Source organism: Carassius gibelio, chromosome B18, assembly GCF_023724105.1.
Source record: "Carassius gibelio isolate Cgi1373 ecotype wild population from Czech Republic chromosome B18, carGib1.2-hapl.c, whole genome shotgun sequence".
Lineage (NCBI taxonomy): Eukaryota > Metazoa > Chordata > Actinopteri > Cypriniformes > Cyprinidae > Carassius > Carassius gibelio.
In genome coordinates this window covers 9130697-9146488 of record NC_068413.1, presented here as the reverse complement: position 1 = coordinate 9146488, position 15792 = coordinate 9130697, and the positions used below count along the sequence as shown (strand labels likewise).

The 15792-nt window shown below is 37.6% G+C and overlaps 1 protein-coding gene across 1 annotated transcript in view; it reads left to right on the top strand.

Moving 5' to 3' along the window:
- Positions 1-15792, top strand: part of megf11 (multiple EGF-like-domains 11) — a 103235-nt gene that overhangs the window by 21340 nt on the left and 66103 nt on the right. Inside the window, exons 4-6 of the mRNA XM_052582094.1 lie at positions 3348-3449; positions 3984-4084; positions 12298-12390. Of these exons, the coding sequence (XP_052438054.1) occupies positions 3348-3449; positions 3984-4084; positions 12298-12390 (296 nt within the window). The remainder of the gene's footprint in view (positions 1-3347; positions 3450-3983; positions 4085-12297; positions 12391-15792) is intronic.

Genomic DNA, 15792 nt, shown 5'->3' with positions numbered 1-15792 from the left:
AATAATAATAATATTCAGATTAATTACTATAAAATACTAAAATTGCTACTATTAATGATAGTATTGTTATTGCAAACAGAACAATTATAATACAATTTAATAACAATTAAGTATACATGAAGAGTTCAGATGCAAAAGCCTCTAAATGCTGTCTAAATTTTTTTTTCTAAAATTACCATTTTTATCAGGCCCCTATATTTATGTTTCCGATATTTTGCTTTAACTGCATAGAAAAGGACCTATACATTGCAATTAGAGTAAAAAATTACTGATCTAAGCAGCCTGATAAAAATGCGCAGATGGCACTTAGATGCTTTTGCATCTGAACTCTTCATATCATATATAAATATTTATAATTACGTTTTAAACTTTAAAAACAATGGTGTGATGCTGCTCACTGGCTACTCGTCTAGCTTCTTCTACAGCCAAGCTACTATTTTGAAAAGTTGTATGAATTAACTATAAAATATGACAATCTCAGTTAGGGTGACTGCATCTAACTTTAACAGATATATTTACAGTAAATACACTAGAAGATACCCTATGTAACAGAGTTGAATTTATAACACTGAACATTTCATTTAATATTTTGTGAATTGGGAGTTGTTTTGAATCAGTTCATGTATTTAAACAGTCCAAACAAACGTTCACTAGATTCACTAGAATGCATTGGACTTTCCTGACATAAAGGAAAAGCTGTACTGTATGTATTCTCCCGTCTATACATTGCAAATTTAACAACTGAATGTGATGTTAAATATGACTTACTGTGTTTGTCAAGCTACCTGCTACTTGCTGAAAAATGGTTACTAAAAAAACTGACACCATTTAACAGCTGGGCAATAGAAAAATGAAGTGAAGTTAGTACTATAAGAAGTCAGGCTACTAACTTGACTAAACATTTTTTGTAGCTTAGTTTTTCAAAATAGTGTTGATGCCCAGTGTCAAGTTAGGTCAATCTTCAACACTGATTCCTGAAAAAAAAACTTGTTTTGTAATATATGCATACTAGTCAGAATGATATTGGGTATTTGATGAAATTGTGGTTGATATCAGTGGATAAACTTTTGTTCTGTACAAGGTGGGATTTAAGTGGTTACGAGCTGTTTTGATTAGCTGAAAAACACAAACAATGTGTAGTTCTGTTCTGTTATCTCAGAGATTTAGGGGATTTACATTTGTTTGTTCCTGTATTGACTGAATTCACTTTTAATGGCACAGCTAAAGTGATGTAAAGGATTGTGTTTGGGAGTGTTGATCTGGTTACACTTGCCTACAGATATTAGGTTCAGTCACTAAACTCGCAAAACAATATTGATGTTCTTATTATTAACCTTGTAGTAGCTATATGTGTGTGTGTGTGTGTGTGTGTGAGAGAGAGAGAGAGAGAGAGAGAGAGGAAGAGTGGGAGGGAGGGAGGATAAGTTGCTAAAATAAAGCAGGCAGAACAGCATCCAGTTGACCAGAACAATCTGTTTTGACTGAAACTATTGCCTGAAAAATTATTGTTTGTAAATGGTGTTATCAGATATGACAAATAAGCAGGAGCAATTGCCTCTGCAGAGAGGAGGACAGAGGGCTGCAGAGATGAATGACTTTTAGCATTGCTTTTCTGAATATTTCGGAGCTTTTATGTCATTTTGTTGGCAACAGTTTTGTAATGTTTTTTCAAGGAAGTTAAGGAAGACAACACATCTTGTTTTTCTACTGTAGCTCGGAAGGGAAGTATTATGCTAGTCTTGTTATTAGAGATAAGTTGTTTTGAACTTTGAGCAAAATAGTTGGATACTTGTCTGAATATTATAAGTATTTTATGGTTTTGTTTCTTTGGATACAGTACCTTCACGGTACAGTTAATTATAGACTTGAGACTAGAAGACTAGCATTCTTTGTCTCTCTGCAGCATAATCATGTTTGGGCAATTTCAGGTAGGGGTCCCCACGGCAAGTTGTCACTTCTTACTTTAATGAGTTTAATTAGTTTCTTGGGGTAGGTTTATTGCTGTTTATGCAAAAACCTAAATGGACAAAAAAGCTCAAACTTTGCACTGTTAATGCCCAGGACCAAAGATGGTTTTCATAGAGTCTGGGAGTATTGAACTTATTTATTGAGTAATTTTTGCTGCTTTAAAGGACTTGAACGGTTAAGTACACACATTTATGTGTTAAAATGCTTGACTTTGCAAGTATCCTCATTAACACAGTAGGTCTTAAGTGAAAGCAAACAACTGAGGAAGAAAACCCATGTGTAACACAATATTGGACCTGGGAAGCTCTTAAAGTGACAGCAGTCTAATATTCCTGTAATTCTGTCATTCATGTTATTCAAACAACAAAAAAGAGAACATCTCACTGTTCTTGACTAAATCACTTGTGTAGTTTTAATAAGAAGACATGTATTTAGTTTACACTGTGAAAAATATCCAGTGTTTTAATACATTAAATTTCTTTATACCATGTATGTAGCTTTTCGTATTAATTTGTTCTACTGTAGTTTTTTTGTCCTATTGCTTGTAATTTGTTTCTTATTCTTTTACTAGTATTTGATGAGCTTTAATTAACAAAAAAAACACACATTTAGGCTAGTATTCGTTTTTTGTGACTGACATTGGAAACAAGAATTAGGAAATTTCAATTATATGATATAGGGTGTATTTAAAACAAAAATATCTATATTGTGATATATACTGCTAACTGAAATACGCGAAACTACTTATACCGTGATATAAGATTCTTGTCATATCGCCCACCCCTAATAGTTGGGAATGTTGTCACGCTATATGGGCTAAGATGTTACAATGCCATTTCTACAAAATTAATAAATATAAAATAAACCAATTATGTATGCATTTAATGCAACTTTACTATCATCTTTTCTCAGGTGTTCTTGATCCAGACTGGAGCTTGTTTATATCCTAGTTACATCCCGTGGCAAAACAAAGAGACAAATAGAGACATAATTAGTGTAGCTGCTGTTCCAACAAAGTAAAATTAATTAGTTTAACCCAAGCTAAAGAATAAGAATGTGCATTTGATCAGATGAAAATGCAATCACAATTTAAGAGATGCATTATTCGAGTGCTTGGCGAAAGAGATGTGTCTTTAATCTAGATTTAAACAGAGAGAGTGTGTCTGAACCCCGAACATTATTGGGAAGGCTATTCCAGAGTTTGGGAGCCAAATGTTTGCTATCCTAGCAATATTGTGTTGGACAGAGGGGGCCTTCAAGTCTGAAGGGTTGAGAACCTAAATGTATTTCAACAAAGCAAAAGAGAAAACAAGCAAAAAAAAAGATTTTTACATAAGAACGAGAGATTTCAATTTCTTCTTGGTCTTTTTTTCTCTCAGCTACGCAGTGACTGTTCAGGAGTCCTACGCTCATCCTTTTGACCAGATCTACTACACCAGGTGCACCGACATCCTCAATTGGTTTAAATGCACCAGACACAGGTGAGCATGACCCTGACCTTTGAACTACGGTTGTCATGATTCTGCTCCATGGCAACAAGCAGCACTCTCCTACTAGACACATAAAAATCAAGGTGCCGGTGTGCCATTGTCTTTATTACCAAGTGTTAATGTTACCAGCTGTGATTGTAGTGGTCAGAGTCAGGATGGAAATGGCCGTTTGACTGTCATCCGACATTACAAGGGTTTAATTGCTGCATTAAAGACTTTATCATCAGTGTCCCGGCTAAAAGCTGTGGGTTCACTGAGTCACTGTGCTGCAACATTGCATTCAGAGGCAAGTTGTCCTTCACTGAGTGTGGAAACTTTTCCTTAGCTCACTTTAATTATGTTTATTTCTCCCCTATCCACCTCTGGTGTGTAGCTTGGATTAGACACAAATAGAAAAGCTAACGGTTACACTAGCCAGGTGCATACCATAATGTCCTTGTGTCTCTGCCCTTGTGGAGTTCACCTGCCTGGTTTATTGATGTTCATGCTTTCTCTTGAATGTTTGTGTATTTCCTTGCATCTCAGGACCAGCTACAAGACAGCTTATCGGCGTGGGGTGAGAACCATGTACCGCCGGCGTTCTCAATGCTGCCCTGGCTACTTCGAGAGCGGAGACTTGTGTGTCCGTGAGTGTCTTTCATATTTCACTCGCTTATTTCCTCTTAAATCATCACAGTTCAATTTCTCTTTCTTGCAAGTGGTTATGAGCACAATAAAAGCATTCATCTGCTTGAGCAATGTCCTCTTAAGCCTTGAACCCCGCTCCTTTCTCTGGAGGCATTCATCAAAATCTCAGCCATCTTTGAGGCATTTTTGCAACTGCATATTCTAGGCATAATTTGTGCCTTTCATTACTGGTCCTACTCATATTGGGTTTGCTCATATTTTCCGTTTTAACACTGCCAGTACGCCATTACAACGGCGTTAATAGCATTCAGTTATCGCTCATTTTTAGAAAAAAGAATCTTGAGTGATTCACTGCAAATACATTGTCCTAATTCCTCCCGTTCTGGAGATAATACGCTAATTAAGGAAATAACAACTTTCCCTTGCTGTGGTCTGAATGATAGATTTTAGCGATTATTTTATGAGCAGTGAATGTCAAAAATGTCAGCTTTTATACTAGTTTATTGTCTTTTTGGTGCTGCCAAGACTGTAAATGCGTGTTTTGTTTCTCAGGATTGGTGATTGTGTAGACCAGACTCATTATTCTTTAATGTGTTTTAATCACGAGTGAGCGAATCCTGTCAGTCAGCTCAGACCTTTGGCTCACACAGTCCAGCGGTTGTTTGACAATATGCAAAAATCTCTGCGTGAAAGGACCTCGCACAGGACCGTGTCAAGGTGATGAGGTAAATGACAGTCTTACCAAGCTCCAGGGAGAGGATAAAAATCAGCACACGTAGCTTAAGAGCAAATGGGATTTGATGCCCTCACAGCTACTCGGCATTATTAACAAGAGGGAAGGGACGGGCTTTCTGATGGATGTCTGTTTCTGGATGGATGGCTAACTATGGACAGCTATGTCTGCATGAAACTAATACCTGTGGTCATGTTTTTAGGCTTTAAATATGTAAGGTTATGATAAATTTATTCAGTCTCAACTCGGTGTCCACTACTAAAGCATCTTGACGTTAATAAGCATAATGTCATGTAATTCCTCAGCCTGTGCGTTTTAAATGGACTCCCATGAGAAAGAAAGAAATTAACAGCCTACATTAAATTGTGATATGGGCCGCTGTGATATTCAACTCTGCAGGAATCATAAAACTTTACTTCCGCTCAATGTTATGAAGAGAAGAGGATGAGCTGCAGACTGCAGGTGTGGATGGTTGAAATGCTGATTACTAACCTGCGATGCTGCTATATGAATTCACACTAATTCATAATTAATTTTCATTTTAATTCCACCGTATCAAAGAGAATTTTACACTTTACCATAGAACGAGCCATGAGACCCAGCAGCTGTTTTGCTGTCGTCGTGTCACAGGGACCTAACCAGCATAGTCAGTCTTTGTAGTTTGATTTAAAAGCCTAGTCATTTACATATGCCGCAGAAAACACTTTTTATGATCCAAGGACATTTTTCATTTTTCGGTTTCACACCTCGCTCTCATGACAGGAGGTATTGAGCAATTTGATATTTCAACCAGTTATTTAATTGATATATTTGCTCACACAGTTACTCATTTTAGCTTTAAAAGGATTAATTCATCCAGAAATTAAAATCTGTAATTTACTCACCATCACGTTTTTCGAGACCTATTAATTTCTGTGGTGAAACATAATCAAGTTATTTACAGCACAATGTACATTGTCCACTCCCCCTGACACATTTTGATTATCTACTTATATAATATAATATCATATAATGGAAGAGAGCAGCATGAGCATTCTTCAAGGTTTTGAATTTAGAATTGCACAGAAAAAAAAATACGAAAATAAATACTTGAACGTGAGTAAATGAAGATGCTATTTTAATTTTGGGGTTCACTATTGTTCAGTTGTTATAATTAAACTGATTGACCAAATTACCAAATCCTCTTGATTTTTTTTTTAATGAAATTTATAATATTGAACAATAAGTGAAAAAAGAGAGTAATACATACATTGTAACCCTCTTGTAAATCAACAGCTTGTTCACCAGATGTTGTTCTTTCGTTACTAAAGGTCATTGTATAAAGGAGGAGGTTTCAACAATGACCTTTAGTAACAGGAATTTTTTTATGGCTGAATGAGAGTGACTATGGTCTGTTGAAGATAAAGTTGATCTTGTGTTTCTGTCCTTATTGAGTGGGATTGTGTCCAGCTCTGTCTGTAGCCTGAAGGCACTGCTAACAACCATGGGATTAGGTGCAGCTGGGATAGGGATCAGTTTTGACATTGTCTGGTGGTCTGAGTGGGAGAAGGCAATGACAATAATCAATAATGTTCTCATTACCACACAATAGCTGCAACAATTTCATGTTAACAGTTGTTGCTGTAATGGAACCACACCATCTGTGGAGAAGATGGTAGGCATAATTTTTTTCCCCTCAGTGACCTCATGGTATGTTTATTGCCTCTGTGCTGTTTAAAACATGGCTGAACATGGAGTTGACTAAGATATACTTTATAAAACGAGTAGTTCCAAATCTGATTGGTAAAATAGATCAAATCAGTTGATCAGCTGCACAATGAGGCTACCTAACATGCAACCTTTCAGGCTAATTACTTGGCGGAAGAATTGTTTATTGTGAATATTAAAGGGATACAGTATTTCACCCAAAAATACAATTTCACAGAAATTGTAATTCCAAACCTGTAAGACTTTAGTTCATCTTCAGAAAACCAAAAAATCTAGTTATTTTTTGATGAAATCCAAGAGCTTTCTGAACCTGCATAGACAGCAAAGACACTACCACATTAAAGGCCCAGAAAGTTAGTAAGGACATCGTTAAAATGGTCCATGTGACATCAGGGGTGCAACCTTAATTTTATGAAGCTACGAAAATACTTTTTGTGCGCAAAGAAAAAAACAAAAACAACTTAATTCAACAAGTTATCTTCCATGACAGTCTTTTACGTGCGTTATTGTTTCTCCTCTAAACCCCGCCTTCTGAAATGCATTGATTTTTACAAGGCTCGATTTTTACATTAGCCAGCTATCCAGTGCGTTGTGATTGGCCAAACATTTTAAACGTTTGATGGAAATGTTACACCCCTCAACATATACTGTTATGGTGTGTCCCGGTCAGAACACCGGCATGACAGGACAAAAGCAATAAAACCCATTACTAATGAGGCAGTTGTTGCATCCAGTTGGGACATAATTACTGATTATAATGACTTATACTGTCTTTTTACGTGTTGCGTTGCATATTGCCACATAAACATAAAATCATGTCTGCATTTGTGATTGGAGATATAACAAACAACAAGTGCTACTCTACACTGCTCAAAACTCGCTTTTGAATCGTCAGTGGCAATTCCCTTACATATGTAAACCTACTTATACCTCACATACCGTGAGTCAGAAGTGCCAGACTGTCCTAACAAAGAGCGAGGAACGGCCCACGGCCTGAGTGAGGAACAGCCAGGGGCTAAAGTGAGGAACGGCCCATGGCTAGAGTGAGCAGCAGCCGGCGGCTATAATGAGGAACGGCCTGCAGATTCGATGAAGGAGCGGCCGGGGGTTGTGGCATCCACATGTGACAACCCCAGGCTGGACTCCACTTCCTCCACAGTGAAAGCCAATCTGGCGATCCACAGCACAAAGTTAATGTATTTTCTCAGGACCATCACGGATCAACGAAGCAGATATCATGCTCTTTTTGAAGGTCAAACAAAGTAGTTTCACTTTCATAATGAAACACAGCTTCTCCACGAAATTGCGCATTTGCAAATCTTCCCACATAGTGATGTAGAGATGTGGGGGCGTGTTAGAACGAGCCGTTTTAGGGGGCGTGGACTAGTCTTAACTTTTATAAAGAATATCTCTTTGGATTTTAGACTTTAGTCTTTGCAACTTTGCAGATCTTCTTTATGCACCAAGAGCTTGTAACACTCCAAAGAGAAAGGAAAATCTTAAATCACATCATATGACCCCTTTAATTTCTGGACTTTTGCCTATATTTGTTAGACATATAGTAAATAGTGCACAGGCCAAACTTGTCGACAGACATTTGCTACCTGTACAACCATGAGTGAGGAAACACCTCTGTACAAAGTCTTCAACAAATGTAAATTGTTACAAATAATTTTTAATCTAGGCATTCATTTTTTTGTTCAGACTTCATTTAATTTCCTGGTATGTGAGGTGCTAGCAAGAAGTCTAATAAGGTGTTTTTGTGCAATGGTGTGGTCACCTTAGAGAGGTCTGTGGGTTTTCATATTTAATTTTTTATTTTGCTGTATCTGCTCTGTGAATAATCCTACTGCTCTCACTGGCAGGATTAAAAGCTTTGTAGTACTAGCTATGTTCAGTTCACCGGCACAAGAAAAGGTATTAAAGCCATTTTCATTACATGTATGTGTATCTTTGCTTTTCTTCTCCGTCGGAACACCTCAGGGTTTATCCTCTCGGATGGGTCTTTTATGAGCTGCTTTCGTAGTTGAATCAGTCCCTTGTGCATTGGGTGTATTTTAAAGGCATAATTCATTAATGGCCTAAACCAACACAGCCTAGTCGCTTTGAAGGCAACATGTTTGCGGGTTACCTTCTGTGTCCACAGGGAGGTCAATCAAACAAGACTTTGTCTTGTTTTATGTTCCTGCATCATGTGAGTCATTTAACCTGCATGCACTACTCCTATCAATCCCAAATTGTCAGTGGACTTAGTAGTGAAGAAAGCCAGTGAGTCTGTTCCTCTCATAACACTAGCAACTGTTTTTGCAAGTGTGGACTATTTGCATGTAATATTGAGAAGGCAATCTTGCTCATACTGAGCAAAAATGACTTTGCTTTTGCAGAGGGAAGCCGTACATGGGGCCAAAGCAGTTTACACCATCTGGTCAGAGGAGTCTCAAATAGTTAGTGATGCAGTATTAATGATGCTATGTGCATGCTGCAGCTTCTTGCTGGAGAATTAGATGCTCTAATGAAGTCCCATGCACCATCTCAAAGTAGAATTCACATCTTAGTTTTAATGATGGATTAGATATTTGATTGCAAATCCTGTTTTAGGTTTGTTATTTAAAATGAAAACACTGTACTAGGATTTAAAGCAGATCCTTTATGATAAATGCATACAGTAATAACCTTGGATTATTTAGTGTGTTAAATGATTGACTGATTGTCAAACTGTATGTTTAAATCTTTGGCTGGACGAGTATTCGGTGTAATAATGCATGCCAATTACAATTAGCTCTATTGTTACACGGTATGATAACGCCAGTGTGTAATGAGATTAGCCTTTTATCGAAATGAAAGACGTAATTTTTCACCACAGCCTGCAGACATAGACTTTTTCTGTGTGGAAGGAAGAAGATTCATTGAATTTTAATTAAAATGCAGGACCTATTTTCTGAAGTATTATAGACACGTACATCAATTCAGCTCTCGGGAGAAGGCACGCTTTATCCTTTCACCTACGTTACATAAATTAATTTTAATTTGCTGAAAAGATGTGACAAATTAGCATTTTCTCTCTGTTGTCTGATCAGAAATTGCTGATTGTAACAAAAATCAATCATTTCATCACCAGAGTTTTTTTTAAACCTCGCTTTTGAGCACGTTGTGTGGCTTCATTGATTTCAAGAAGTCAAATTGATGTCTTTGTCAGCACAAAATGCGAAGGATTTTTCTTTTTTCTTAAGATGGAGGAGAACTGGCATGCTTGAATATCAGGTTTTCAGTGCTGTGTAAATCCATACTGCATTATTTGCCAGTGGCAGGTTTAGCATTTTCTGTGTGTGGAGCATTTCTGCTCTAAGCACCTTCCTCTGGGTATTTGGGATTCTCCCTCTCTCCCATCCCCTTCCTGTGCTTATGTCCAATATTGAGGGCCCAGGTGAAGGCTGAAAGAGCAATAATCTATAGCCGTGCTGGCCTGGAATGAGGGCAAGTCCTGCCTCATCCTTTACCTAATACAGCCAGCTTTAGTGTGTGCCAGAATCAAAACATGCACACACATTAATTCACTCTTATGAGCGTGATTTATTTGCATGACAAAAATGTTTAAATTAGTTCTGAGAGGCTCTTTTCAACTTTTTCAACCAAGAAGGTAATTTGCAATGTCTGCATACAAACAACTTCTGGCACTTTTATGGAGTTGACTTTTCTTTCTTTTTGATATGTGAAGGTCACATTCACTGTGAGGTGTAGATTTATTTATTTTTTTAACCCAGACTCTCAATATTTTTCCGATTTTAGCTATGAAAATCCATTATAACATTTACATTTTTATCATTATTGTCAGACAGCTGTGCTGTCATTTCCATGACAACCAACAATTTTGCCCAATAATAAAACAAAGAAAAGTCAAAGTAAATACTATGAATATTGTTGGATCTGTGAAGAATTGCTGATGTTCTAGTCACTATTCTATTATTAGTGCATACTTACATATGCATGTATATAACTAATGGTTGTTATTTAATGGTTAATGGTTAAGTGGGAGTGTGAAAATTAAAAAAATTAAGATTTCTTTTCACATGGTATAAAAGTATCATTAGCTGATTCATTTAGAAACCTTAATTCGTGTACAGTGCATTTTAAATACATAACATCATACTCTTTTTCATACTTTAAAATATAAGAAATCTGCAGCCCTTTCCCTCCGTATAAAAATGCATTGTAATATTTCAAAACAATTTACTGGTAAAAACCAGATTATCATAAGCACCACGAAATGTGTGGGCAGCTTTTGCCAAAATAATTCACTGTTCCCGAAGTGTTGACATTTAAGATTTGTGTCATACTTCGGGGCTCCTGTGAACGTGACAGAACTTGAAATATAGCTCCTTACTGAGTGGCTCTTGTGTGGTTTGGAGGAACACATTGGAGTAGAAGGGGGGGAAAGAAGCCCAAGTACCAATCCCTTAGTTCATTCTGAATTGATTTATTCAGATTAACACGCACTCCACTGTATTGCTATATAACACTTATGAGAACCTGAATTCATTACCTTTTGAGCTTGTATTTAGGTTAGAAAAGGTTAGGGGAGACTTCTCTCACTGTTTTCCAAGAGAATCATAATATGCGTATTAACCGGACAAGATAAATGCTGGTCATCACATTGTGTTTATCAGGTTTCTTTCAACGGAATGCATGACTGGCCACATTAGCTTTCTGTTATTTATATAACCAACCTTCACATATTTCATGGTCAAAGATAAGCACATACCATAGCATCTGACACATTTTTGTTACCTTCTTCACGCTTAAATCTCTAGTAGTACATGCTCTCTTCCTCCTATACTTGGAGAGTCACTGCTGATTCCAATCAAAGTGGATTGTTCCAGAAGCTTTGGGGGTCGACTGTTTCCTGACTCCGATAAGAGCCTGTCGGTTTGAGTCCTGCTGGCCAGGTGACCTTCACTCCCTTAAGCATTATTCATTCTTAACGCTAACATATTTTCCCTCTAATTCATCTTTTTCATCATCCTGAAAAAGTAAAAAAAAAAAAGAAGACTGGCAAAAACTCCATGTAGGTCATTTTATTACGCGTCCGAATCCAAATATCTGACTGAATGCGAGGGCCAGGGCAGGAATACTAATGCTACAGACAATCAATTGGATGCTGTGTTGTTCAATAGGAATGATCAAGAAAACTGCACACTTGGTAAACAGCACGAAGGCTGGCTGGCGCTGCGCTAGAGTATTGTGGCAAAGTGCAGGCTGATCAAATTTGGAGGGATTTACAGCTTGTTTCCTTGTGGCTGTGGCTGCTTACGTCGGCTCGTTTTGCACTGAACAACTGGTTCACGTGATAAACTGAGATGTTGACCAAGGGCTCAATCTCTTAGGAAATCATTTAGCTTGTGGTCAGATTGAGTATTTTAAACGTGCGACCATGAGAAGTGCTTTCCTCTGCTGTGTTCGACAGCACTAGCGAGGAGGCATCGTTGACAGCCATCTTTGGAAAATGGCCAGTGTAGTCATTAGCCTCCATATCAGCACATCAGCAGACATTTGCGGGCAGCTAAATTATGTCTTGCGGGAGGTCCAGACCTGCAGTGTCTGGATAGCATCCTGTGCTAATTCACATTCCTGTCTTATGCGAGATCCATCCAACAAATTATTTGTGTTTGGACCTCAAGCTCCATTTACTCTCTGCAAAGTGTTTTGCCAGAATCCTTTTCTATTTCTGCTGTGTTTAAAGCATTCTTTGTCTTCCTGTTCCTTTCTCTCTGATAGCACGATGTACCGAGGAGTGTGCCCATGGTCGGTGTGTGTCTCCTGATACATGTCAGTGTGAGCCAGGCTGGGGAGGACTGGACTGCTCTAGTGGTGAGTTCACTCTCTCATTAACTCGGAGAGCACAGTTCACTTCATTAAGGCCCTCTCACTCTCACATAGTTAATGGCTGCACCAGTCCCCAGACACCACTGCAAAGCTACCATGTTTCTCACTTACTCGCTCCCCTCTCTTCTTTTGCCAGCTGTATTAAAAAGTAAAGCTGGAAATCATGAAGGACGAATGAAATGTGCAATCAACAAGTTACTTCTTAGGCTAAGGCTCTGGGTGGAAAAACACTATTTTGATAAGTTATTTCTCTGACTATGGAATTATTCCATGTTCTGCCAGTTTGTTAATTGTCCCCAAAATAGTGTGTTATCCAGCTTATTACATAGCTACTTGCCACATATTAAATAAATATACAGAAAATAGTAGAAAAATTAGTTTAAATATTTTCTTAGCTTTTTAAAACCAAATATGCCAAAAAAAGAACCACTGTTCCTAACAAATGTCATTGAACGTAGACACACTTTATACAAGACGGACGTTTAAGGCATAATGTTCTTGAGGACTTGAATTGTTATTTGAGAAGGAGGCATTTTAAAATCTAAATTTTTTATTGCCTTAAATCTATAACAGTGGTATTATGCCAACAAGATGAACACTTCTACAATATTACCACAAGCCTACTATTAATACTGAATTCCTCTGGTTTCATTTTAAAGTAAAAATGCAAAATGATGGTAGATGTGTTTGAATTAGTATTCCAGAGAGCTGTGTAATAAAAAATAATAATAATAAAATGTGTGTGTGTGTGTGTGTATTTAGAAATAAAATAATGATTATATATATATATATATATATATATATATATATATATATATATATATATATATATAGAAAATCATTATTTTATTTCTTTTTTCTGGCTCTTATATTTTTATATTTTTATTTATTCATTTAGAATTTTATTTAGATCATTTAATGGTTATTTTGACTGTTTTCAAACTGTGTTTTTATCTTTATCATGAATTTTACACATTTATTTGCACTCAGTGTTTTGCATACATTATACAGACCACAATTACAACATCAAATTACTTGCTTCATGTATAGGATGTAAATTCATTATGGTTCATTTAAAACCTAAATGTGAAATCCAATGATGAATTGTTTTGTCCAAAATAATTGTGCTTTTTTTTCCTCTCTGTTTGATTGACAAGCTTGTCATGTGAAGTATTTAGAGTTTGAAAGTGACAGCAACAATTGCTTGCTTAATGCTAGAAACTGTTCTGAAAAATCAATATAAGAGTAAAAAGTATGTTGTCTCTTGCTGCATGTTTTGCCATTTTTGCAGTTTTGTAAAACTGCTACTACTACTATTTTAAAGTCTAATCTAAACTCCTCATTGACTATTTTGATTATTGTTTATCAGTTTTTTTGATTAGTTGTTCCAACCCTATTCAATACAAAGCTAGTCAGGGTGATAGATGATGGATGGGCCAATGAATAGAAGAGTGGATGGTTGAATAGATGGGTTGATTGCTGGATTGATAGTTTGATGGAGGTGGGATGGATGGATGGGGTGGGTGGACAGGTGAATGGATAGATGGATTAGACGAAGCTGGCCTGTTTTCTTGCCCCAGTACTTGATGAAATGGTCTTTATCATAATTAAAATGATAAGTAGTGCACAGGGTAGAATCAATCTGCATGTGAAAAACAAACAGACTGTCATTGGATCCTCAAGATGAATTGGTTAACAGGCCTTTACCTCAGTGGCTGAAACATTGCGGGACAAAATAGGAAGCCATCGACATTGACTCTCTAATCAACTAAATGATGAAAAAGCAGGTAGTAGGAGAGACTAGAGGTTGAGAGAGAAAGCGGTATCGACTTGTTTAATATTTATGTGTTGAGAAACTTGAAGGAAAAAGGGACAACAAACTAAAGTTCTTTCATGTTAGGAACAGCAGGGGTGCAAACTTCTTGACCTTGCTGATCTGTGCTAATGTAGGCACGTTAATAATGTCTTAGTCGTTTTTAGTCCAGCATCGATAACTGATGTACAAGATCTCGTCAATGGACATGACGCAAATTTTCTCATTCAAGATGTGTGTTTTGATCCGATTCATTAAGTTTTCCGGCTTGGTTGTGGCTCGCTCGCTGCCGGTGAATGATGGTTGCAAAAGGTTGTGCATGGCTCTATGGCCATTTTCATTAACAAAGGAGCCATTTCATGATTACCAACAGTCTGTAAATCAGCAGCTTTCTTTTGAGGCACCAGCCACAGTAAAGGAGGCAAAGACACCACCGGCACTAATGACCCAGACCGATTTTCTATATTACACTTTACATGTGAGTTTTAGCAGTGGGCAACAGAGGAAAGGAACCCACCTCTAAAGCTCAAGATCCTCCCCTGAGTATCTCTGTGTGAGGACCACTCATTCTTCTGAGCAGCTGCTGTTCTGTACTAATCCACCTTATTAAAACAGACCCGGTGATTGAGACAGAAGCATTATTCATAACTTTCATATTTCCATACCGGGCGTTAGGCCAGGCTTTTTCATTTATGAGCTTTCATCTGTAGAAATGAGGAATGGGAGCCAATTTTTAAATTAAATCTGACCTCTTTTTTCACTCGTACATAAACGGTGCATCTTTTTTTTTTTTGGCCATTCAAGGTAAATTTCTCTTCTCCCTTTCTCTTTCATGAATGCTGGGAACGTCGACTGTCCTGGGGTGGATTCTGTCATCAGGATCCTGCGAGCGAATAGAGACAAATAGTCATAAATCGTTAATCACAATCAGGGCTTTGGGTCACTGGCACAAATGCCTGCCGGTTGAGTCAATGAGAAGGTATGAGAGTGAGATAAAGCCGAGTATTATGTGCATGCTGAATGAATGGAGTATATAGGATAATGCTAAGCAATAGGGATGATATGGTTATGAAAAACAGAGCTGCTTTTGGGCAACTGAAGAGCTTGAGAGTTGAAGTGACGAGCTTTGCGCTGATGCTCTGGAGCAGCATCAAAGAGGCTGGCTGGCGTTACTGGAGCAGCACCCACTAGGAGTCTGCTATTTGGGTCAGAAATGAAAACTGGAAGGTGGAGCTTATCACCCAGGATGAAGGGATAGAAATTAAATGAAAGAATGAGAAAGAGAGGGAGGGAGGTGAGTAGAAGAGGCCTGTCATTTCACTCCCGCTGAGGTCAATCTGCCATTGCCTAAAGACAATGTAGCCGTCACATTTGTCAGACTGCAAATGCGAGATATAACCTCGGACCGTCCCGGAAGCTTCAGGTGCTGAAAGTCACTGCAAGGTCATCGGCGACATAAATGCTTTCACACAAATCCGAATTATGCTCTTACAGTGAAGCACTCGTCTGACACAGTCTATTTCAGATTCCAGTCTCAAATTTATTTCTGCTGCTTTGGCAACAGAGTTTCATTC